General features: G+C 46.0%; 2 protein-coding genes across 2 annotated transcripts in view; both read left to right on the top strand.

Moving 5' to 3' along the window:
* Nucleotides 1-32: 32 nt before the first annotated feature.
* On the top strand, nucleotides 33-14,428 carry LOC145396326 (DNA mismatch repair protein Msh3-like). Its single transcript, XM_080269725.1, has 20 exons — nucleotides 33-158; nucleotides 1,144-1,315; nucleotides 1,556-1,640; nucleotides 2,326-2,526; nucleotides 3,085-3,215; nucleotides 4,081-4,334; nucleotides 4,886-5,049; nucleotides 5,292-5,498; nucleotides 5,983-6,135; nucleotides 6,976-7,150; nucleotides 7,690-7,877; nucleotides 8,384-8,504; nucleotides 8,989-9,101; nucleotides 9,324-9,420; nucleotides 9,995-10,240; nucleotides 10,670-10,827; nucleotides 11,186-11,372; nucleotides 12,736-12,847; nucleotides 13,479-13,644; nucleotides 14,341-14,428. The coding sequence occupies exons 1-20, from the start codon at nucleotides 33-35 to the stop codon at nucleotides 14,426-14,428; spliced, it is 3,144 nt and encodes a 1,047-aa protein (XP_080125851.1).
* A 389-nt stretch (nucleotides 14,429-14,817) lies between these two features.
* The window catches only part of LOC145396327 (uncharacterized), a 23,107-nt gene continuing 11,638 nt past the window's right edge, over nucleotides 14,818-26,286 (top strand). The window contains exons 1-5 of the mRNA XM_080269726.1: nucleotides 14,818-14,836; nucleotides 19,708-19,834; nucleotides 21,881-22,114; nucleotides 23,051-25,046; nucleotides 25,209-26,286. The exon at nucleotides 25,209-26,286 is cut by the window's right edge and continues 312 nt beyond it. Of these exons, the coding sequence (XP_080125852.1) occupies nucleotides 14,818-14,836; nucleotides 19,708-19,834; nucleotides 21,881-22,114; nucleotides 23,051-25,046; nucleotides 25,209-26,286 (3,454 nt within the window). The remainder of the gene's footprint in view (nucleotides 14,837-19,707; nucleotides 19,835-21,880; nucleotides 22,115-23,050; nucleotides 25,047-25,208) is intronic.

The raw sequence follows: 26,286 nt of genomic DNA on the forward strand, positions 1-26,286 counted from the left end.
TCTTTCAGAGCAGCCTAACGCAAGAGAGCAAGATGGCCGCCTCAGATAACAAAAAGCAGCCTACAATATCCCGATTCTTCGCCTCTGTCAAGAAGAGCGGCGTTCCTTTGTTTACCACCGATGAGGACGAGCCACCCCAACCCAAGGAGAAGGCGAAGGTGGGTGCCGGGTGGTTGAGTGGGGTTAGATGCCTTGGAAATCAAAATGAACTGATGAAGAGTGAAAGACTGATGAGGAGAGTGTGTGTGAGTGAGGTGGAGGGGGGGAGAGGGAGGGGGAGGCCAAGGATAAGATGGGGGGATGGAGTGGAGAGGATAGAGAGTGAGAGACTGATGAGGAGAGTGTATGTGAGTGAGGTGGAAGGGGAGAGGGGGAGGTCAAGGATGATATGGAGGGATGGAGAGCAAGAGACTGACGAGGAGAGTGAGGGGCAGGGGTAGGCCAAGGATTAGATGGAGGGATGGATTGGAGAGGTATATGAGAGAGGGGGGTGTGAGTTAGGAGCAGGGCAGTGAAATGACAGGGGACAGGGCGATGTGGAGGCGATTTGTTTGTGGCCACCCCATATGGGATTAAGGTGTCTGGCAATAGATAGATAGATAGATAATATCCCAATTTATTTTTTGCGCCTGTGGATATATGTGTAAAATAAGATCATAATTTTAGGCACATACTGTACACTCTCCTAGTTAGTCTCTCATTCCCCATCCTCTCCACCTCACTCACAGACACTCTCCTTGTTAGTTTCTCATTCCCCATCCTCTCCACCTCACTCACAGACACTCTCCTTGTTAGTTTCTCATTCCCCATCCTCTCCACCTCACTCAGAGACACTCTCCTTGTTAGTTTCTCATCCCCCATCCTCTCCACCTCATACACCCTCCTAGTCAGTCTCTCATTCCCCATCCTCTCCACATCCCTCCACCTCACTTGCATACACTCCTGGTTAGTCTCTCATTCCCCATCCTCTCCACCTCACTCACATACACTCTTCTAGTTAGTCTCTCAGTCTCTCATTCTTCATCCTCTCCACCTCACTCACATACACTCTCCCAGTCAGTCTCTCCAGATGCCTCAGTCTCCCCCCCTACCTCACTCACAAATACTCTCCCAGTCAGTCTCGTTTCCATTTTCGCCACACAGGAGAGCAGCTCAAGTCTTAAACGTGCCAAAAACAGCGAAGGAGTGAACAAGGAAGCGGGGAAGTCTCCGAAAAAGCAGAAAACATCCGATACGCCGCTGAGCAACGGTTCCAGCGTTAAGAAAGGAAAGGTTGGGGCGTGGACCAAGAGCAGACTGAAGGCCTTCTCCCTTGGTGGGTAGTGGTGGTGGTTGTGGTGGTGGTGGTAGGAGGAGGAGGAGTGGTGGTGGTGGTGGTGGTGGTGATAGTAGTAGTAGCAGTAGTTGTAGTAGAAGTAAGTGTAGTTGTAGCAGAGGTAGGTGTAGTAGTAGAAGTAGTAATTGTAGGAGTAATAATAATAATAATAAAAATAATAATAATAATAGTAATAATAATAATAATAATAATAATAATAATACACATCTTTTTCTACAGATAATGGAGAAAATGGAATGGATATTGACAGTCAGCCGGGAGTGGAAACAGACAGTGCACTGAAGGACGAGTTGCTTGCTGACAGGTGTGTGGGGTTAAGGAGGGGTGGTTCGGTCCTGTAGTCCTAATATACCTTTACATGTCACCACTTTGGCACTAACACCCACCATCTATATCTATCTATCTATCTATTGCCAGAATCCCTAATCCCGTAAAGGGTGGCCACAAACAAATCGCCTCCATGTCGCCCTGTCCCTCACCATTTCACTGCCCTGCCCCCAGCTCCCAGCTCACATCCCCCTCCCTCATATGCCTCTCCACTCCATCCCTCCATCTCATCCTTGGCCTTACTGTATCATTCATAAAGGCTTCAGTATCCTCACATGCATCAACCTTGGTCACCTAATGGCGGCTTTCCATGCTGCTTGATCTCTGGCAGCCTCCCTCTTCAGTCCCCAATCCCTAAGGTCACAGGGGTTTGAATAAGGATGCTGCTAGAGATTGAGCAGCGTGGAGAGCTGCCATTAGGTAAGGGAAAGCAGTTGATCATGTTCATCTTGAAGCTTTGAACTGTGTAAAGAAAAGTATGATGATGAGGAGGAAGAGGAGGAGGAAAAGAAGGAAGAGGGTGAGAGAGGAGGAGGAGAAGGAGGGAGAGGAAGAGGAAGAGAAGAAGGAAGAGGAAGAGGGGAAGTAAGGAGAGGAAGAGGAGGAGGAAGAAGAACCCTTATAAACGATACAAATGATACACAACTGAATTTTCGCCACAGATCTGAACAAGAGTCGTGCCCTGAAGCCCTTCCTGCCTCCAGCCGCACCTCCGGGCATCTCAAAGACACCTCCGCGCCTCAGCCAGGGCCCCTTAGAGCTCCGCCAGGGGTTAAGTTGACGCCCCTCGAACAGCAGGTGTCCGAGATTAAGAACAAGCATCCAGAAGTGTTGATGTTCGTGGAGTGTGGTTATAAATATAGGTGAGTAGCAAGAGAGAGGGAGGAGGGAAGGGGATAGAGAGAGGGAGGGAGGGAGGAGGGAAGGGGATAGAGAGAGGGAGGGAGGGAGGAGGGAAGGGCATAGAGAGGGAGAGAGGAGGGAAAGGGGGTATAAAGAGAGAGGGAGGGAGGGAGGAGGGAAGGGGATAGAGAGAGAGGGCGGGATGAGGGAAGGGGATAGAGAGAGGGAGAGAGGAGGGAAAGGGGGAGAGAGAGAGAGGGAGGAGGGAAGGGGATAGAGAGAGAGGGAGGGAGAGAGGAGGGATGGAGGTAGAGAGAGGGAGGGAGGGAGAGAGAGAGAGAGAAGTGACACAGATGCCTGTGGAATGTGGTTGTAAATATAGGTGAGTCGAGAAAGAGAGAGAGTTAGATAGATAGATAGATAGGTTGTGTGAGAAAGAGAGATGGATAGACAGATAGACAGACAGTGTGAGGCAGACAAGCCTAACTTAACCCAACCCAGCCCAACCCACCCTCCCTCCACCTCACTCACATACACTCTCCTTGTCAGTCTCTCACTCCCCAATCTGTCTTTCTCAGGTTCTTTGGTCCAGATGCTGAGATAGCCGGCAAGGAACTCAACATTATGGCGCACATGGACCACAGCTTCATGACTGCGAGCATACCTACACACCGCCTACACGTACATGTGCGCAGACTGGTGGCCAAGGGTGGGTGTGACGTGTGTGCGTTTATGTACAGTAGCATCCAAACACCTTTTCCCAAGTGATTTATTTTGCTTGTTACATCTTACTGTCCTCTTCCGTGTCACATAAATCCTTCCAGTATCACCAAAGCTCCCTAACACCTTTTCCTAAATGATTTATTTTGCTTATTACATATTACAGCAGGGAAGGCAGGTTGTTGGTACACTGAAAGCAGTGATGAGAAATAGGGAGGTGAGTATGGAAGTTAAGAAGTCACTGCATGATGGTATTGTGATCCCTACCCTGACGTATGGAAGCGAGGCGTGGACCTTGCAAGAGGGGAACAAGTCAAGAGTGAGAGCAGTGGAAATGAGTTACTTGAGAGGAGCATGTGGAGTGACGTGGAGGGACAGGTTGACGAATGAAGAAGTGAAGGAACGTTGTGGGGTAGATGTGGATGTGGTTGAAAAGATTAGGAGAAATACACTGAGGTGGTTTGGACATGTGGAGAGAATGGAGAATGAAAGACTGACTAAGAGGGTGTATGTAGGTGAGGTGGAGGGAGGGAGAGGGAGGGGTAGACCGAGGATGAGGTGGAGGGATGGAGTTGAGAGGTATATGAGGGAGGGGGGGGTGAGTTGGAGGGAGGGGAGTCAAATGGTGGGTGACAGAGTGACTTGGAGGCGTTTTGTCTGCGGCCACCCTTTGCGGGATTAGGGCGTCGGGCTATAGATAGATAGAGACATATTACTGTCCTCTTCCATGTTACATAAATCCTTCCAGTGTCACCAAAGCTCCCGAACACCTTTTTCTTAGTGAATAAGTGTTTCCACTGTTTCCTTTTCCTTCTTTACATCAAGCAGTACAAATTAACTTTTTATTTCGTCAGGTTACAAAGTTGGCGTCGTTAAACAGAAGGAAACTGCCGCACTCAAAGCCGCAGGAAACAACAAGAGCGCCCCGTTTGTACGCGAGCTAACAGCCCTTTACACTCGTTCGACCCTAATCGGTGAGGATGTGAGCCCGGGGGGAGGGGGCGTCGAAGATGGTGATTTGACGGAGGGTGCGACTGCGATGCTGATGGTGATTTGCGAAGGAAAGAGCGGATCGGGAAAGGAAGGAACGCTTAATATATCATTTGTGGTGAGTACTGTGTGAGAGAGAGAGGGAGAGAGAGAGAGGGAGGAAGGAGGGAGAGAATGAAAGAGGGAGGGAAGAAGACATTGTGAAGGAAAGAGTGGATCAGGAAGGGAAGGAACAGTTAATATATCATCTGTGGTGAGTATTGGGCGAGAGAGGGAAGGAGGAAGAGAGGGAAGGAGGAAGAGAGGGAGGGAGGAAGACATTGAGAAAGGAAGGAATGGTTAAAATATCATTTGTGGTGAGTATTCGAGAGGGAGGGAGGGAGAGGAGGAGAGAGAGAGAGAGGGAGGGTGGAAAAGAAGGAGAGAGGGAGGGAGGAAGATATTGGGAAAGGAAGGAACTGTTAACATATCACAGACAGAGAGGGACAGACTCAAAGAAAGACAGACAGACAGAGAGAGACAGACAGAGGGGGAGAAAGATAGACAGAAGACAGACAGAGATTTATGATGATGAGGAGGATAATGATGATGATGACGACAATGCTGATGGTGATTATTATTATTATTATTATTATTATTATTATTATTATTATTATTTCTCTACTGCAGGCCATCCAGCCGAGCACGGGGGACATTGTTTACGACACTTTTGACGACAACGCCACCAGGACAGAGCTATGGGGTCGACTTGAAAACATCCAGCCAGTCGAAGCGCTTGTAAACGAATCCATCTCATCACGCACGGCCACCACCATCAACACAGCTGCTACAAGGTGGGTTTTAGGATTCCATGGCCCTGGATGACGAGTGGGTGGCCCATTTCTATCTATCTATCTGTCTCACTCCTTCATGCGTGGAGGAAAGGAGGAGGAGGAAGGGAGAAGGAAGAGGAGGAGGTGGTTCAGATGATGACGATGAGGAGGAGGAGGAGGAACAGGAAGAGAAGGAGATGGAGGAAGAGGAGTATTATTATTATTATTATTATTAATCTCATCCTTATTATTATCTTTTTCAGGCGAGAAGATCGGATTCGAATAGAGCGAATGGGCGATGACAAGTTTGAATATTCCGATGCTTTGCGCCGCGTGTGTGACCTGTTTGAGGGAGATGCTGAGAAAATAAAGCACGTGTCCGGCCTGCCCTCAGGGGTGGTGTGTTGCTTGGGGGCGGCCATTGACTACCTCGCAGAATTCAAGCTGGATCGGATTATGAAAATGGCTGGGTAAGATTGTGTGTTTGAATTTGCCTTATGTGATAGTGTGGGCTTGATCTCATGGCCATTTAGATCACAGACTAATATTATCTATCTATCTATCTATTTATCTGTCTATTGCCAGGCGCCTTTATCCCATAAGGGGTGGCCACAAACAAATCGCCTCCATGTCACCCTGTCCCCTGCCATTTCACTGCCCCACTCCCAGCTCACACACACACCCCTCTCATACCTCTTCACCCCATCCCTCCATCTCATCCTTGGCCTCCCCCTCCTTTGTGAGTGAGGTGGAGGGGGGGAGAGGGAGGGGGAGGCTAAGGATGAGATGGAGGGATTGAGTGGAGAGGTATATGAGAGAGAGGGGTGTGAGTTGGGAGCACGGCAGTGAAATGGCGGGGGGACAGGGCGACGTGGAGGCGATTGGTTTGTGGCCACCCCTTATGGGATTAAGGCATCTGCCAATAGATAGATAGATAGATACACTCTCTCGCAGGTCCATGAGCGAATACCAACAACACCAGCATCACATGCGTCTCTCAGGAGCAACTCTACGAAATCTGGAGGTGCTGACGAACGCCGAGGATGGGGGTACGAAAGGCAGTCTGCTCTGGGCCCTGGACAGCACGCAGACGAAATTTGGATCGAGGTGAGTGTGGGGGCAGGGCGGATTGATTGCGTAGGGCTTGAGGGAGGGAAGTGTGATGGCGAAAAGGTAGGGATTGGAAGAGGTGAATGCAGAGGATGGGGAGACCAAAGGCAGCCGCTTGTGGACCTTAACACAGAGAAAATAATAATGATGATGATGGTGGTGATGATGATGATGATGATGATGATGATGATGATGATGATGATATGATGATGATGATGATGATGGTGGTGATGATGATGATGATGATGATGATGATGATGATGATGATGATATGATGATGATGATGATGATGGTGGTGATGATGATGATGATGATGGTGGTGATGATGATGATGGTGATGATTTTTTCTTTTCTCCTTCCTTCCTTCTTTCCTTTCTTCCTTTCTTCCTTCTCTCTCTTTCTTTCTATCCATCAGTCTATCTAATCTTTCCTTCTCTCCTTTCTTTCTTTCTCTCTCCTTTCTTCTTTCCTTCCTTCCATCTTTCCTTCTGTCTCTATCTATCTATCTACCTGTCTTTTCTTCTCTCCTTTCTTTCTTTCTCTCTTTCCTTTCTTCTTTCCTTCCCTCCTTTCTTTACCTCTTTCTGTCTTCCTTCCTTCCTTCCCTCCTTCCTTCCTTCTCCGTCTATCTATCTATCTTTCCTTCTCTCCTCTCTTTCTTTCTTTCCTTTCTTCTATCCTTCCTTCCTTTCTTTACCTCTTTCTGTCTTCCTTCCTTCCATCCCTCTTTCTCTCTCTACCTGTCTTTCCCTCTCTCCTCTCTTTCCCTCTCTGTCTTCCTTCCCTCACTCCTCTCTCTTTCTATCCCTCTCTCTATCTCAGTTTCTCTCCTTTCAGGCTGCTGCGTCGGTGGATAGTCCAGCCCCTGCTGAGCATAGACCAAATCACCGAGAGGCAGGACATGATAGAGGAGATTCTGAGTTCCGATTCTCCGATTCTCACCAACTTGAAGAATACGCTGGCGAAGCTGCCGGATTTTGAACGATTCTTAACCACCATCTTCCATAAAAAGGTATGAGAGACTAACTAGAAGAGTGTGAGTGAGTGAGGTGGAGGGATGAAAATGAACAGGTAAAAATGACAGCAATAATGATAATAATAATAATAATAGTAATAATAATAATAATAATAATCTGTGTATCAGTGTATTGCCAGATGCCTCAATCCCTTAAGGGGTGGCCACAAACAAATCGCCTCCATGTCTCCCTGTCCCCTGCCATTTCACTGCCCTGCTCCCAGCTTACACCCCCCTCTCTCATATACATCTCCACTCCATCCCTCCATATCATCCTTGGCCTCCCCCTCCCTCTCCCCCCTTCCACCTCACTCACATACACTCTCCTCATCAGTCTCTCACTCTCCATCCTCTCCACATGGCCAAACCACCTCAGTGTGTTTCTCCTAACGCTTCCTACCACATCCACATCCACACCACAACACTCCTTCACATCCTGATTTGTCAGTCTGTCTCTCCATGTGACTCCACAGGCTCCTCTCAAATAACTCTCAGATAATAATAATAATAATAATAATAATAATAACTCCTTCCAGTGTTCGCCCTTTGAGTTCTGGTCCGCTGTGTCTGGCCTGAGTTTGGTTCAGTCACACCTTGCCCGAGACTCGACCAAAATCTCCGATGGCATCAAAACACCAGCTCTCGCTCGTCTTCTCCTAGATGTGATTGAGGGACTGTCAGATGTCGAGTCCTTTGCCGGCAACATCCACGAACCCAGCGCCAGGTAGATAGATAGATAGATAGATATTGGAGAGATGGATAGATATTGAATACCATGTGTGTGTGTACTTTTCCATGTGTGTGTCATCATGTGCATATTCTGTGGCCCCTAAAATCTTTTCATGATGTACACACACTGAAAATAGCAGTGTGTGTGTGTGTGTGTGTGTGTGTGTGTGTGTGTGTGTGTGTGTGTGTGTGTGTGTGTGTGTGTTGGATTTGGTCACCTATGTCAGCTTTCTGTGTGTGTGTGTGTGTGTGTGTGTGTGTGTGTGTGTGTGTGTGTGTGTGTGACAGTACTACAGCCCTCATCCTTTCCACAGCACTTCTTCATGACTAGCATCATATTCAAGTATTAATCTGCTATAACTCAACATTCAGGATGGGGAGGCGACAATTTTACACTGATAGATAGATAAATAGACAGACAGACAGACAGATAGACAGATAGATAGATACTTGTCCTGTTGGCATTATAATCAATTCTTTCCTTTTTCCGTTTTTTTACAGGGAGGGCAAAAAGACAACACTTCTTCGTGACTTTTCCGATTTTCCTAAAGTCATCGAGAAACAGAAGGAAATTGCCGAGGTGGAGAGGAAATTGGACGACCTTAGGCCAGAGATCGGAAGGGTAAGAGAGAGAGAGAGAGGGAGGGAGGGAGGGAAGGAAAGGAGGGAGGGAGAGGAGAATGATGGTGATGATGATGATTAAGGAGATATACAACGATATTTACGTCCTCTGAGTTGGAGAGAGGGAGGGTGGAAGAGAGAGAAAGAGAGTAAGGGAGGGTGGGAGAGAGAGGGAGGGTGGAAGGGAGAGAGAGAGAGAGGGGGGGGAAGGGAGGGGAGGGAAGGAGAGAAGAATGATGATGATGATTAAAGAGAGAGACATTCATACTGGTTTGTTCTCTGAGTTGGAGAGAGAGAGAGAGAGAGGGAGGGAGGGAGAGTAGAAGGGGAGAGAGAAAAAAATGATGGTGATGACAATAATAATAATAATGATGATGATGATGATGATAGTAGTAGTTGTAGTAGTAGCAGGAGTGACAGTAGTAGTAGTGATGTTAGTAGTAGCAGTAGATAATAATTCTATCTATCTGCTGTCTACTCCTCAGGTTATTGGAACCAAAGCCTTCAATTACACAACGGTATCTGGCTTGGAATATCTCGTAGAGGTCAAGAATTCGCAGCTAAAAAGCGTACCTACAAACTGGGCCAAGATTAGTTCGTAAGTACAGTATATGTGTGTTTGAAGAGGAGGAGGAGGAGGGGGAAGAAGAAAGGAGAAGGAAGAGGAAAAGGAGGCGAAGGAGAGGAAGAGGAGGAGGGTAGTGATATTGAGATGAGGAGGAGGAGGAGAAGGAGGAAGAAGTAGAGGAGGAAGGAAGATAATAATGAGTGATAATAATAATAGTAGTAATAATAATAATAATAATCCATCTCCTTACAGAACCAAGGCTGTGGGCAGATTCCGATCCCCTGAAATTGAAAAGCTCTTCCAGAAATTACTGCAATTGAGAGAGCAACTGCAAGCAGAGTGCCACGAGGTGAGGAGAGAGAGAGAGACAGGGAGGGAGGGAAACAGCCAGAGGGGGAGAGAGTGTCTGTGTGTTTGTGTATGTGTGTGAGAGAGAGAAAGAGTGTATGTGTGTGTGTGTGTGTGTGCAGTATGTATGAAAGAGAGATAGGGAGGCAAAGAGTGTGTGTGTGTGTGTATGTATGAGAGAGAGATTGTGTATGAGACAGACAGAGGGAGTGTGTGTGTGTGTGTGTGTGTGTGTGTGTGTGTGTGTGTGTGTGTGTGTGTGTATGAGAGAGAGAGTGCATGAGACAGACAGGCAGAGAGGGAGAGAGTGTATGTGTGTGTGTGTGTGTGAGACAGGCAGACAGAAGGAGTGTGTGTGTGTGTGTGTGTGTGTATGAAACAGACAGACAGAGGGAGTGTGTGTATGTGTGTGTATGAGACAGACTGACAGAGGGAGTGTGTGTGTGTGTGTGTGTCTGTATGTGTATGAGACAGACAGACAGAGGGAGTGTGTGTGTGTGTGTCTGTATGTGTCTGTGTCTGTCTGTCTCTGCATATTTTCCTCCACATATAAAAACAAAGCCTCTTTCCCTCAGGCCTGGCTGGGTGTTTTGGAGTCGTTTTCGGAGCTGTATCAACGCCACCGTCATGCCGTGCGAAGCCTGGCCACCCTAGACGCCTTGGTGGCCCTGGCGTGTGTGGCCAAGGCTCACGGTTACTGCAGGCCGAAGTTCCTGGCCGAGGAGAAAGGCCGGTTGAGTATCGTGCAAGGCCGTCATCCGATTATAAGTCAACTGAAGCTTGGCCACGAGCAGTATGTGGCGAATGATACTGAGTTGACGGTGAGTGGAGGGAAGGAGGGAGGGAGGAAGGAGAGAGAGAGAGGGAGGGAGAAGGAAAGGAGAAAGGATGGAGGGAGGGAGAGAAAGAGAAGGGAGGAAAGGGGAAGGGATGGAGGGAGAAAGAGGAATAGTAGTAGACTGGGGGCAATGATACTGAGCTGGTGGTGAGTGGAGAGAAGGAGGGAGGGAGAGGGAGGGAAGGAAGGAGGGAGGGAGAGGGAGAGGGAGGGAAAGGGGAAGGGATGGAGGAGGGGAGGTAAGGAGAGAAAGAGAGAGAGGAAAGAAAGGTGATGCAAGTAACAAGGCCAAATATGGAAGGAAGATCATGCTACATACATCAAGATAGATAGATAAGTAGACAAATAGATAGATAGGTAGGTAGATGGATAGATAGACAGACAGATCAATAAATTCTCTTTCTCTCTGCAGGGTGAAGGACGCAGGGTGATGCTTGTAACAGGGCCTAATATGGGGGGAAAATCATGTTACATGCGCCAAGTTGCTCTCATCGTCCTTATGGCTCAGGTCGGGAGCTTCGTACCGGCGGAATCCGTTGAGATGTCAGTTTTCGACGCTGTGTATACCAGGTGAGACTTCGTGACCACCATCCACTCGCTTGATGTAGTGTTTGGGCTCCATTCTCCTTTACTGCACTCTGCTTTCACCCAACAGAACTAGGCAAATACTGATATATGTGTGAAATTGATTGCATTGTGCGTAAGGAAAGAAGAATATTGTAAATGTGTGTACGTGTGTGTGTGTGTGTGTGTGTGTGTGTGTGTGTGTGTGTGTGTGTGTGTGTGAGACAGACAGTGAGAGACAGAGAGACAGACATAGGAATCATCACAGTTATTTGAGAGAGGAAGATAGTCTTAGAGAGAGAGAGTAACTTGAGATAGATAGAGAGAGTAGATACAGGAGGCCAAGGGTGTCGGTACTCCACAGAATGGGGGCGGCGGACGAGATATTCAGCGGCAGGAGTACGTTTATGGTCGAGGTGGGCGAGACGGCGGACATCATGCAAGACGCGACAGAGAAATCCCTGGTTATTTTGGACGAGCTTGGCCGAGGGACATCCACACATGATGGCGTCGCCGTTGCCATGGCAGCGCTGGATTATTTTTTGAACCAGGTGGGGTAAGAGTATCGTTATGTCTTGTTTATAAAGGCTCCAGGCTGCTTGATCTCTGGCAGCCTCCCTATTCAGTGCCTTATCCCTGAGGTCATACACACACTGCTTGATCTCTGGCAGCCTCCCTGTTCAGTGCCTTATCTCTGAGGTCACACACATGCTGCTTGATCTCTGGCAGCCTCCCTATTCAGTGCCTTATCCCAGAGGTCACACACTTCTTAATCTCTGGCAGCCTCCCTATTCAGTGCCTTATCCCTGAGGTCACACACACTGCTTGATCTCTGGCAGCCTCCCTATTCAGTGCCTTATCCCTGAGGTCACACTCTATGACCTGTTTATAATCGGATACGTTTATGTGAAGCTACAGAACGTGGTGAATGTTTTTGGCGTATCCGTTAGAGCCAGGATTCCGGGGGCTTGAATGATGAGTGAATGGAAGTGTGGCCCATTGGACTGGAAAAGTTTGGGCTGTCTGGACGTTGCTACTCCTCACCCTGCCCTAGGGTGGGAAAGGAGGTCCCGATGATCTATCTATCTATCTATCTATTGCCAGACGCCTCAATCCCATTTGGGGTGGCCACAAACAAATCGCCTCCAAGTTGCCCTGTCCCCCGCCATTTCACTGCCCTGCTCCTAACTCACACCCCCCTCTCTCATATACCTCTCCACCCCATCTCTCCATGTCATCCTCGGCCTCCCCCTCCCTCTTTCCCCCTCCACCTCACTCACATACACTCTCTTCGTCAGTCTTTCACCCGATGATGATGATGATGATTATTATTATTATCAGTATTTTTATTATTATTGTTATCATTATTATCCATCCATCCATCCATCATCCAATCCTGTGTTGCCCCATGAGGAGCGTAGGAGGCCGGGGCTAGGCAAGTTGGTCCTGACGTTTAAGATGAGAGTGACCAGCCTCACTCATCCCTGAGTGGCATTACGTGAGCAATAAACCCCAACCATCCCTTGGATATAAACCTTCACCGGCTCAATCCGATTGGAGTGCAATAATTACCCACTAAACCACCAGGCGCCAAAATTTGGTTATATGGTTACCACCCAGCGTAGTAAATGGTTTCCTGGTGTACAGGAAACCATTTGGCTTGTCACTCAGTGTAGAGTCACCCACAGGCAGAAGGAAAGAAAGACAGAAGAGGGAGTGTAAAGTCACCTGTAGGCAGAAGGACAAGGAAAGAATGAAGGAAAGATAGACAGAAGAGGAAAGAAGGATGGAGGGGAGGAAAGGGCAGACACCCGACAGCAGCGCTACATTGAGTGGGTGGATGGTGAGTGCCCCCACCTACCACAAATCATTATTATTATTATTATTATTATTATTATTATTATTATTTTACAGGTGAAATGTCTAACCATCTTCGTCACGCACTATCTTCCGCTGACTGACTTTGAGAAGTTGTACCCAGACTGTGTAGGCAACTATCACATGGCATTTATGGTGTCGGAGGAAGGTGAGGGCTATATCTATCCATCTATCTGTCTATTTGTCTATCTATCTATCTGTCTATCTTTGTTTCTTCCTGTCTGTATCCTTTTGTATGTTATATATGCAGAACGTGGCAATATTGGAAGAATTTAATTAACACAGAAGAGGACAGTAAGGTGTAATAAACACGCTAAATCACTTAGGAAAATGTGTTAGGGGGGTTTGGTGATACTGGGAGGATTTATGTAAAACAAAATAGGACAGTACGGTGTAATGCACCAAATAAATCACTTAGGAAAAGGTGTTAGGGAGCTTTTGTGATACTGGGAGGATTTATATAACACAGAAGAGGATGGTAATGTGTAATAAACAGAATAAATCACTTAGGAAAAGATATTAGGGAGTTTGGTGATACTGGAAGGATTTATAGGGCAGTAAAGGGTAATAAGTATAATAAATCACTTAGGAAAAGGTGTTAGGGGGCTTCCTAAACTGATGAATCCTCCCCCAGAGGCAGAAGGCGTGGATGTGGTCATTAATAAGTAAAATAAATCACTCAGGAAAAGGTGTTAGAAGACAGTAAGGTGTAATAAGTAAAATAAATCACTTAGGAAAAGGTGTTAGGGGGCTTTCTAACCCAACTAATCCCCCCTCAGAGGCAGAAGGAGTGGATGTTGTCACCTTCCTGTACCAGCTAACGTCAGGCAGTGCGGGACAGAGTTATGGTTTAAATGTGGCAAGACTGGCCCAGATCCCGAGTTCAATCCTCGTTCGGGCCACGGAGAAGTCGAAGGCCCTGGAACAAATCTGTACCATGAGGAGGTAAGGAGTGTTTGTCCATGCTCTTGTCATTTGGCTGCCCTCCCTCCAACACATACACTCCATCTCTCATATACCTGTCCACTCCACCCGTTCATCCTTGGTCTCCCCATCAACCTCACTCACATACACTTAGTTAGTAGTGTTATTATTTTCTTACATTACCATATTATTATTATTGTTATTGGTAGTCATATTGTAATTACTACTACTACTACTACTACTACTACAGTACTATCCAGAGCTGGGCACCATAAACAAAAATTCATATTCACAGACACAAATCCCCAAACTACTTGAAATTATCAGTTCCGCACCAAACCATTTGCATCCTTTTCAGTTCCATGACATTGGTTTCATTTCATTCTGGATACCATTAGAGGATTATTTTTTCATTGCCAGATGCCATGTATCCCAAACGGGGTGGCCAAGGGCTTAGAGTTAATTGTTTTACAGGGAGGGGCACTAATCCTCCACCAACCCCACTTGACACGTAGGGATGCCAACAGCATCGGGTGTTCCCAGGCGGTCACCCATCCAAGTACTAACCAGACCCAACGTTGTCACAAACTCAAATCCGCAAGCGAAATTGCACGTCTGCAGTTGCGGAATTTGCGGTTTGCAGAAGTGCCCGGCTCTGGTACGATCACCACAACTACGACTACTACTACTACTACTACTACTACTATCTTTTTTCAGGAAGGGGAAAGAATTGTTCCAGAGATTGGCCAGGGAAGACAGCAGTGCAAGAGAAGACCTGACTAATCTGAGAAGGTATACTGAGTGAAGTTGAAATAATGATGGTAAATTTGTCTGTTAACTGAAGTAGAAAGAGGAATGCCATCATCACCACCACCATCATCATCATCATCATCAACATCACCATTTCATTCCCATTTTTTATCTAGGGATGGGGCGAGGTAGGGTCGAGAGAGCAAGGAGAAAGATAGATCATGATAATAATAATGGATGAAGAGAAAGAGTAAATATCATCATCATCATCATCATCAAGAGAAACCCAATAGCAGAAGTGCATCAAAATTCGAGCCCATAGATTCCTGAAAATAAATACAAATGCAGTCATGTCGTCTATGGTGCATGCTTCTATGACACGGTTTTCTGTGACACAACAAGGTGCCAGACCCAAAAAATGAACCACGCACATAAACTATACCTATGGCGCAGGCGTGGCAAGGTTTGAAACACGCGAGCAAATTCTGCCGGCGGTCGGAGAGTGAACCTCGTCCCTCGCCCGTCATTCAAGCCCCGTTCAGCGTGTAGCCAGACCGCTTGTTATCTGGTCACCCTCCTGTATATTGTGCCTATTGTTTCGTATTGTGCCCATTCTTATTGTTCAGTGTTTAATTTGTGTGTAATACATGCGTTGACTGACTGCTGAATTGTGTGCCTGTGTAAAGTGGGGTGAGAAAGGGGGAGTTTGGGTGAATGTCCAGAACCAAATCCCATTCTTCCCGTAGGTTTAGATATTTGTACGGCCTGGTTTTCTATGGCACTGGCGCGGTACAGAACCAATTAGCCACACTGTAGGCAACTTGAATGTAATAATAATGATAATAATAATAATAATAATAATGGTTTAACCCATGGATTGCGCCATTACCTTTTTTCCATCGCATCCTGTGATGTGCAAAAAATGAGGGGAAAGAAAGATTCCTTTTTTTTTGTTTATTATAAACGAAGATAAACATCCAACACATCATCTGGCAAAAAGAAAAAAAATCTCTCTCTCTCTCTGTGTTTCTCTGTCTTTGCGTAGCACCCTGCGTATGTTTGGGTACGGGTGGAGTAGGTAGCAGTGATGCGTGGCCAGCCCAGCCTGATCTGTGGCTCACAACGCGACGCTGCCCAGCCTTAGGTGTGGCTCACTACCCATGGTGTGAGGCTCTACTTGCTTACATAATGCTACTCATGGATGTGGGAGGCTGGTCACCCCAACTTAAGTGCCAGATAGATAGAAAGATGTTAAGAATCTGTATCAAGACAGTTGGGTAATAGACTTGGATGATAAATAGAAGGATGTTTGGGATCTGTCTATCACCAGGATTGATTAATATAGATAGATAGAAGGATGTTAAGGCTTTATCTATCACCAGGTTTTAACAATAGATAGATAGATAAGCTTGAAGAGGATGTGAAATATTAGGCAGAGAAGCATACCAAGCCTCTCTCAGCTTAAACATATTGCACTAACATTAATCTGTATGTTTTCACCTGATAGAACTGGCTGAAACTCCTTGGTTACTAGTCAAATCAACCTTCCAGTATGACTACTTAACCATCAATGGAACTGAAAGGGGTTCTGGATCCATGTCTAGTAATGAGTCTCCTTGGTTACTAGTCAAATCAGCCTTCCAATCTGACTACACCTGGCCATCAGCTAAAACGGGTTATGGATCTTTGTCTAGGAATGAGTCTTCTTGGTTACTAGCCAAATCAACCCTCCATTTTGACTGGCAAGTGAGCAGAAAGGGGTTATGGATCTTTGAGAGTGAGTCTTCTTGGTTACTAGTCAAATCAGGTGGAAGCAAACGCACTTTTTTTTTGTAAATGGAGTAAAGATTTTCAGTTCGTTTTAATTCATAGTGTTGGGTTAATGAATAAATGAAAGAATTAATATTGATGTTTTCCTTCATCCTCACTTCATCTGTCTGTCTATCTAGTGCCAGACGCCTTAATCCCATAAGGGGTGGCCACAGACAAATCGCCTCCATGTCACCCTGTCCCCTGCCATTTCACTGCCCTGCCCCCAGCTCACACCCCCCTCTCTCATATACCTCCCCTTCCCTTCATCTTATCCTTGGCCTTCCCCTCTACCTCAGACACTCCTAGTTAGTCTCTCACTCTACATCCTCTCCACTCCATCCCTCCATCTCATCCTTGGTCTCCCCCTCCACCTCACATACACTCTCCTAGTTAGTCTTGCACTCTCTAGCATCATTCAGTAATAAGTCTCACTCATATGTCTCTACTACCTTGAGATGTTTGGCCATGTGAAGAGGATGGAGAATGAGAGACTAACTAGGAGAGCATGAATGAGAGGCAGGGAGAGATAGACCATGGGGTGGGGAGGTGTATGAAAAAAGGTGGTAGCAGTTGAAGGGAGTGCGGCTTGATGACTTAGGAGAGGGTGACATGGAGGCGTTTTATTTGTGTCCACCCTTTCCCAGAATAAGGCATTTGGAAATAATAGATAGGGTAAATTACATAATAAACGAATATAAGTGCTCCTCATCTTCGTCCCTATCCCCCAAATGGACGATGGTGGACTGCAGAAGGGCCATTTTGACTAGGCTACTAAACCCCTCCAAGAAGAGCCATTATTGAAGCCACACCGACGCCATCTTATATCACCATATTATCAATTCACAGTGTATTGGCTACATTGATGAATTCCAAAATACATTCACAGAGATTCTACAAACTATGGTATACTATAAACAGAAATGACACAGATTTGACGGCTATTTTTGTATAAAGTAGGGGGTTGCAGTTTCAATATGGCGGACGACAGACCTCACCGTAATAGCTTTTCGATCTTCAAGTTTATATTGAATTCTTTTCTTGACCAAATAATTAATTGCATCACTGAATTTTTAAATATTGTGATGGAGATTATACGCGCTTTATTCTGACATATACAAAAGTATTACTTAAATGATCTTGTGACGCAATTAATAGGCAAAGGAACCCCTCCCAAACAGAACAATGTAAAGGTACTCAGGCGCCATCTTGGATCACCAATCCCTTCTATATTTATGTATTGATTTTTATCCTTGAGTTGTGGAATATTATATTTTGGATTAGTCACCTATTACTCTAACTTGTTTAGAAATATTACTTAGGTTAGTTAAGAATTAAGGTGGAAATGAAGGGGTTGGAGTTTCAAGATGGCGGACGAATAGCTGTAAATTAATGGCTTCCCGATACGATCAAGGTCAGTTAGAGACAGTTGTTGCAGCCCAATGGCGTCTGCACACTCCAACCTGTCACTTCAGAAGCAACATTTAAGCCACACACCCGCTTCCACCGTGAGTCCTTTAGCCTATATATTAAATTTATCATCCCCATACATCAATAAGGTCCTGGGGGAATTTTGAGTATTATTTTTGAGATATTTGTGACATTTTGAAGACGACATGAGACAACCTTGCAAAGACACACCTTATAAAGTCAATGGGTTTTTTTATATTATTTTTCTAGGCAAAGGGATTATTTTTGACTCGTATACCATATATTTTGAGTAGCCTAGAGGGTAATATATGCTTTTTAAAAAATCTGGAGTATATTATATGTGGGAAAACGTAAATATTTTGGATATATAAGAGGCGCCACCCTTTTCCATATATGTAGTTATATTACGCTCGCAAGAATTAATTTTTTTATAATCGTATGATATATTTTGGGTATATTAAAAGAAAATATATTAGACTTTTTGTTATAGGGAAAGTAATTGGAGAAAAGCCAAAATATTTCCTGATAAATCCACCTACTTCCATATATGTAATTATTTGTGAAGGTTAGGGAAACTTAGAGACTGACTGGGAGAGTGTGGGTGAGGTGGGGAGAGACTGGGGATGAGATGGAGGGATGGGGTGGAAGGGATGCAGAGTGAGACTGACTAGGAGTGTATGTGGATGAGGTGAAGAGAGGGAGAGGGAGGGATGGGGTGGGGAGGATGCAGAGTGAGAGACTGACTAGGAGTGTATGTGGATGAGGTGAAGAGTGGGAGAGGGAGGGATGGGGTGGAGAGGATGTAGAGTGAGAGACTGACTAGGAGTGTATGTGGATGAGGTGAAGAGAGGGAGAGGGAGGGATGGGGTGGGGAGGATGCAGAGTGAGAGACTGACTAGGAGTGTATGTGGATGAGGTGGAGAGAGGGAGAGGGAGGGATGGGGTGGAGAGGATGTAGAGTGAGAGACTGACTGGGAGTGTATGTGGATGAGGTGAAGAGAGGGAGAGGGAGGGATGGGGTGGAAGGGATGCAGAGTGAGAGACTGACTGGGAGTGTATGTGAATGAGGTGAAGAGAGGGAGATGGAGGGATGGGGTGGAGAGGTATATGAGAGAGGGGGGGTGTGAGTTGGGAGCAGGGGAGTGAAATGGCGGGGGACAGGGCGACTTGGAGGCGATTTGTTTGTGGCCACCCCAAACGGGATTGAGGCGTCTGGCAATAGATAGATAGATAGATATTGTAGGTAGAGGCACATTGATAGATAGAAGGCATGTGTGATTTTAGGTATTATCCCCGTGAGTTTGGTCATAATTGGGTCAATATTAAAGGCTGAGACCGACCACAGGCCCCGCCCACCCACACACTGCCACGCCCACAGCTTCAGGCACTGGAATCTTTATGACCAGTAGATTATTATTATTATTATTATTAATAGTAGTAATACCTGTAGTAGAATTACCTGTATTATTATTATTATTATTATTATTATTATTATCATTATTATTATCATTTTTACTGCAGGTGTGATGCTTATTCCACCAAGGAGTATGGCCCAGGCTGTCCATGGACCCAAAATGTAAGTTATTATGTATATCCTTTAACTTGTGTGGGTGGTGACTGCCATCCATTCACTTGATGTAGTTCTGCCTGCTTTTTAGGTGACTCTGCACTAAGTAACATGTCTGTTACTTTACTGTAATGCAGGGAACCATTTACAAAGTTGGGTGGTAACCATATAACCAAATAATGATGATGATGAGGAGGAAGAGGAGGAGGTGGAGGTGGAGGAGGAGGAAGAAAAAAAAGAGGAGAGACAGTCGGAATCAGTCTTCCATGTGTAAGTGTAAATTAAGAAGGATGGATTTTCTCTCCTTCCTTCCTCTTTTTTCTCTCTTTCTCTCTCTCTCTCTCTTCCAGCTGGTGTAAGGCAGCGTACGAGAGAGAGAAAAAGGGAGGAAGAAGAAGGAAAAAAGAGAAAGACAAAACCAGTCCTTCATATGTAAGCGAAGATGAAGATGGATGATTTTCTTATACCTTCCTCTCTCTCTTTTCTTTCTTTCTCTCTTTCTCTCTCTCTCTCTCTCTCTCTTTCAGCTGGTGTAAGGCAGCGTACGAGACGGCTTCCGGTGCCCTGTTCCGCGTCGATACAAGTGAGGTATGAACGAGATCGGCAACAACTTCAAAAACGCATCACCCAGCAGCTGGTAGCCGATGTTTTTGGGTTTGTATTGGCTTGTGTCTTGTTGCTTCTGGAGCCCCCTAACACCTTTTCCTGAGTGATTTATTCTCTGTTACACATTCCTGTCCCCTCCTTGAGTCCTTCCATTATCACCAAAGCTCCCTAACACCTTTTCGTAAGTGATTTATTTTGCTTATTTCATCTCACTGTCCTCTTCTGTGTTATGTAAATCCTTCCAGTATCCCCAAAGCTCCCTGACACCTTTTCCTAAGTGATTTATTCTCTGTTACATCTTCATGTCCTCTTCTGTGTTACATAAATCCTTCCAGTATCGTCAAACCTCCCTAACACCTTTTCCTAAGCAGTTTATTTTCCTTACTACCCCTTGCAGTTAAAGAAACTTCCTAACATCTCTTCATAAGGGATTTATTTTGCTTATTACACCTTACTGTCCTCTTCTGTGTTACATAAATCCTTCCAGTATCACCAAAGCTCCCTAACACCTTTTCCTAAGTGATTTATTTTGCTTATTATGCCCCACGGCCCTCTTGTGTTATATAAATCCTTCCAACATATCCAAAGCTCCCTAACACCTTTTCCTAAGTGATTTATTTGTTTATTACAACATACTGTCCACTTCTGTGTCACATAAATCCTTCCAGTATCACCATACCCTGCCTAAATAATGTACAAAAAGATACTAACCAGCCATCTCCAAAAATAAATCACTAAGGAACAGGTGTTAGGGAGCTTCTTAAACCAGCAAGAATGCAAACCCTCGCCAGGATAAATATAAGTTTTTAAAAGTAGAAATAGGTAGTTTTGTTGGTAGAATTTAAATATATATACATTCTACTCATTCTGTCTGCCTATTTATCTATCTATCTATTTGCTTATCAAAAGACTGACGAGGAGAGTGTATGTGAGTGAGGTGGAGGGGGGAAGAGGGAGGGGGAGGCCGAGGATGAGCTGGAGGGATGGGGTGGAGAGGATGGAGAGTGAGAGACTGATGAAGAGAGTGTATGTGAGTGAGGTGGAGGGGGGAAGAGGGAGGGGGAGGCCGAGGATGAGATGGAGGGATGGGGTGGAGAGGATGGAGAGTGAGAGACTGACTAAGAGAGTGTATGTGAGTGAGGTGGAGGGGGGAAGAGGGAGGGGGAGGCCAAGGATGAGATGGAGGGATGGGGTGGAGAGGTATATGAGAGAGGGGGGTGTGAGCTGGGAGCAGGGCAGTGAAATGGCGGGGGACAGGGCGACTTGGAGGCGATTTGTTTGTGGCCACCCCAAACGGGATTGAGGCGTCTGGCAATAGATAGATAGATAGATATTTGCTTATCCATCTATCCATCAATTTATCTCTGTTTCTATCTATCTATCTATCTATCTCTATCTATCTATGTATATCTATCTATCAGTCACTCTTAGTCTTCAGTATCTATCTATCTGTCTATCTATCTATCTATCTATCTATCTATGCAAACACACACCATTACTGTCAGTATTTCTTTATCTATCCATCTATCTATCTGTCTATCTATCTCTGTAAACATACCATTATCTATCCATCTGTCTGTCTATCTATCTATCTATCTATATGTAAACACTGTATATATCAGTCTCTGCCTCTGTCTATCTATCTATCTATCTATCTGTCTGTATGTAAACACACCAGTATCTATTGGTGTATCTGTCTATCTATCAGTCTCCCCCTACCTCTATCTATCTATCTGTCTATCTATATGTAAATGAGTACCCAGTTTATCTATATCAATCTCTGCCTCTATCTATCTATAAATACATCACTATCTATCAATATATCTATCAGTCTCTCTCTATCTCCATCTATCTATCTATTTATATATATACACACAGTACTATCTGTCTATCTATCTATCTATAAATACATCAGTATCTATCAATATATCTATCTGTCTATCAGTCTCTATCTCCATCTATCTATCTATTTATATATATACACACAGCACTATCTATCTATCTGTCTATCAGTCTCTACCTCCATCTATCTATCTATCTATTTATACACAGCACTATCTATCAGTCTGTCTGTCTATCTATCTATCATCGCAGGCTGTATGAGAAGTCTCTCCTAGTCGATCTCAAAATCGAGACATCGCGTGGCAACATATATTGCCACCAGCTGTTTTTCGCCGCCCGTGTGCCGACCCTATGGCAGCTGGTCCGGGACATCGCCAGCTGTCAACACCACCCCAGGGCCAGCGGCGGCTCCTATGGCCTAAACCGCAGCATTGTGTGCGTCCATCTGCCACACGTCGAGTACAGGCAGCTGCAGGAGTTTGTGAGGTGGGTGCGGCGAGGGATCTTAACTTTTTGTACCCTCTGTCTGTCTATCTATCTATCTATCTGTCTATCTGTCTGTCTGTCTGTCTATCTATCTATCTCCTTAAGCCACGTCGAGTACAGGCAGCTGCAGGAGTTGTGAGGTGGGTGCGGCGAGGGATCTTAACTTTTTGTACCCTCTGTCTGTCTATCTATCAGTCTATCTGTCCATCTGTCTGTCTATCTATCTATCAATCTATCTGTCCATCTGTCTGTCTGTCTGTCTATCTATCTATCAATCTATCTGTCCATCTGTCTGTCTGTCTGTGTCTGTCTATCTATCTATCTCCTTAAGCTACAAGAGTTTGTGAGGTGGGTGCAGTCAGGGATGTTAACTTTTTGCACCCTGCTGTTAATAGAGGTGTCTGTCTGTCTGTCTATCTATCTGTCTACCTCCGTCTCTGTCTATCTATCTATCTATCTATCCTTAAGCTGCAAGAGTTTGATACTGGATGTAATTTAACTTTTTGCACCATCCTGTATGTATATCTATCAGTCTGTTTATGTATCTATCTGTCTGTTGCTAATTATGTCTAGCCTTTGGCACCCTCCTGTTGCCTGTCTGTATATCTATCGGTCTGTCTGTCTATCTATCTATCTATCCTTAAGCCACAACCACTACCACCACATCTACTACTACCACCACCACTACTACTGCTCCTCCTCATACCACTACTACTACTACTACTACTACTACTACTACTGCTACTACTACTACTACTATTACCACCATCACCCCTACTACCACTGCCATCACAACTACTTTTACTCATAGGCTGCTCCTGTTTCTGCTACTACTACTACTACTACTACTACTACCACTCCAATTGCCACCACTGCTTCTACAACTACTCCTTCTCATACTACTACCACCACAACTACCACTCTCTCTTTCTACAGGGGTTTGTACAGTGAGGTGGTGGAGAGTGGATGCACGGCAATACTAAGAAGACAACTGGAGGAAACCCTAGGGACTCTGCAAGAATCGGCACTTCTGCAGCGCCATCAATTGCATATAGAACGACTCACCACAGAAGAGGAAACGAGGGTGCAGCGGCTACTCCTGAAGCAACTGAGGCTTGGGAATTTCAGTACGAGAAGAGGGGACATCAGCGAGGTGGAGAGAATTATCCGAAAGGGGCCAAAAGATGCCAGGATTCTCCCCCGTGCGCGTCCTAAGCCTGTGAGGGATGTCGAGGGGCGCCCCAAGCCAAGTTCGGATGCTGAGAGAATCGCCAGATCACCTTCCGATGCTGGGAGAGTTGAAAAAGCCGCCAAAACAATCACAGAGCCTTTGATCGACCCCGAGAGAATCGCCAAGACTCATTCGGATGTTGGAAAAGGCATTACGGGAAGTTTGGAGCATTTGAGTGATGTTCAGAGGCTTGGACACTTAAATTCTGATGTTGTGAGGGATGTTAGAAGGTCCACAGGTGCTGGAAAAGATGTTGTGAGGCCTACTGAACCCATTATATATAGTTATGGTGATGTTAGGGTGAAGAGCGATGTATACATGCATAGCAGCGATGTTGCCTCACACCCCAGCACCCTCTCGGAATCTGAAAACTCCAGTGCCATTACAGTCAGGGGAACTTTGAAAGATGGCGGGATATTAACGAGGCCGCGTTCTAGTCAACCCAGTGCTCAAGGAAACGATTTTAGAGCCATGAACATTACAGACCACAGTAGCCTAAGTAGTGAAAGTTATAGTGCTGGAATTAAACAGGACAGTGACGCGTTTCGCACTGGTATCAAACGAGAGAGTGGTATGACCGAGGAGGGGTACGATTATAGGAGTGGCCGAGAGGAAGTGATCGATTTTGAGAGCAATCGCGTCGTTGAGAGCGCCCGTAATGCCGGACCACAGATTAAGAACGTCAGACTAGACAAATATAAAACAGGTAGAGAAAAGGAGAGTGAGAGGAGTGAGGAAGTGTTTGATTTTGCGGGTAATCGTGTGAGGGACAGTGTTAAAAATCCACAGACTAAGAATGGGCAGATAGGCAGTGACAAGGGTAAGGCAGGAATAGAGACTCACACTGGGGAGCAAGGGACTGATTTGGGTGGTAATCGTATTGACAGTGTTCGGAATACAGGCCCAAAGGCCAGGAATATCAAGCAGGGGACCCGCACTGGTGAGGGAGTGTCCGATTCTGGTGGTAGTCGTGGTGTGGGGGTTATTCGTGCTAATCCGCAGGTTAAAAATGGAAAAATCCCTCTAAAAGTAGCCTTGCCGACTAAACGAACGCCAAACGAAGACCCCTCACCTCTGTCAAACCAGGAATCTCCAGTCTTCAATGTCTCTATGATAAAGGAACTCCAGACGTCTCCAATGCAAGTGAGCGGAGAATCATTCCAGGATAAATTAAAGAAGGATCCATCTCCGTCTGGCTCCCACAAGTCTTCCAACTCCGACTCCACGCCCGTTGAACCCTTGCAATCGCAGGAGGCTTGCAACAAGGAGGATGTGTATGCTAATGGCGACGCTGGCTTCCTGTATCCTGAAAGTGTGAGGGTTAAGGAGGGAAAGGCTCTTAAATATGGTGCCATGTATAGCACAAAGGAGAATGCCGTCTTGCACCAAAATGCAATCGCAAATCAGCAGCAGCAGCAGCACCCCAGCCCCTCCATGCAGCATCAGTATTATCATTCTAACCCCACCATCGCAGCTGCTAAGATCTCCATGCAACGGAAGTCTCTCTCGTTTGGCGCTGAATCTCAGGAGTCAACGGATTTAGACAACACGAGTGTTAGCAACAGTGGCAGTGAACACAGACTCAACAACTTACACGAAACATCGAGCCTAGAGGTGGAGCTGCCCAGTAGTCATGAGGAAAACTCGAGCAGTCACGAATCAGACGAAAGCCCGGGCGCGTCAGCTCAGAAATGGGAGTCGGTGGGGGGGAGAAAGAGGCGTGATGATGGTGATGACGATGGTGGTGGTGAGAAGATGGAGAAGGAACAGATTGAAGCCAAGACTGGACCTCCAAGAATGAGGCTCCGGAAGTGGGAGTCTGAAAACATGGAGAGGGAGCAAAAACTAGATTCCCTTACTCAGAACATGAGGGGAAAATCAGAGGGAAAAATGGATCACTTAAGCCGAAATGTGAGGGGAAAAAGAGAGCATAAAGCAGACACCCTTACTCAAGACACAAGCGAGATTTCAGAGCAAAGACAAGAGGATACGTTTGACCCAAGCAGTAAGCGTTTGGTCAGAGCCAGAACGTTTGAAATCTTGGAGGGGGCGGTGGACGGTCCCCCCTACGAAACACAAACACAGATGGACACACGCAGGAAAACCAAACGGGAAAAATCGGCATCCAGGAGAGCCACACGGGATGCCTCCGGGGAAAGTCCGAACCCCAGAATATCTCGAGAAACATCGGGTGAAATGCCTGGTAGAAAAATAAGTCGAGAGCCGTCAGGAGAAGGTATGAATCCGAAAGTCACCCGGGAGGCCTCAGGGGAGAGTTTGAAGGCGTCTTGGGGTGTGAAGCCTTCGAAAACAAACATGGCAGCTCCTTTTATCCCCAGAGATTATCAAGACAGCAGAAAATTGTCTGATGAAAGCGCCCCATACCACGAAAGCGATGATCCAGAACGACTTCGAGAGATGGAACGCAAGAAGGGGTCCCTGATATTCGAGCACAATTTCCAGACCTATTCGAATATCCCCACGACCAATATGATGACAGCTAGTATGATGACAGCCAGTATGAGTTCTGAGGGGAGTATGGGCATGAGTTCGATGTATAACAGTATGATTGACAGCGCAATGATGGGCAGTATACATTCCCTAGGGACTCTCGAAGGCAGTATGCACGACCCCATCCCTCGTCCTGCTTCTGTCGGCCTTCCCATCATGCACACGATGGATGAAGTCGGCCCAGAAACACGTATTAGACACGTACCACCGCCTGCCCGAGACCAGGAGGAGATAAGACCAATACCATCTCAGATCAGGGACCAGATGACCAAAGATGAGATCATTCGCCATGTACCCTCTCAAATAAGGGACCAAATGACCACAGACGAGACCGTTAGACACATGCCATCTCAAATCAGGGACCAAGTAAGTGCAGATGAGGTGGTCAGAAGAAGACCATCCGCAGCAAGGGACCAGATGGGTGTGGAGG

Source organism: Coenobita brevimanus, chromosome 36, assembly GCF_032717465.1.
Source record: "Coenobita brevimanus isolate Jiangsu-jjx chromosome 36, ASM3271746v2, whole genome shotgun sequence".
NCBI lineage: Eukaryota > Metazoa > Arthropoda > Malacostraca > Decapoda > Coenobitidae > Coenobita > Coenobita brevimanus.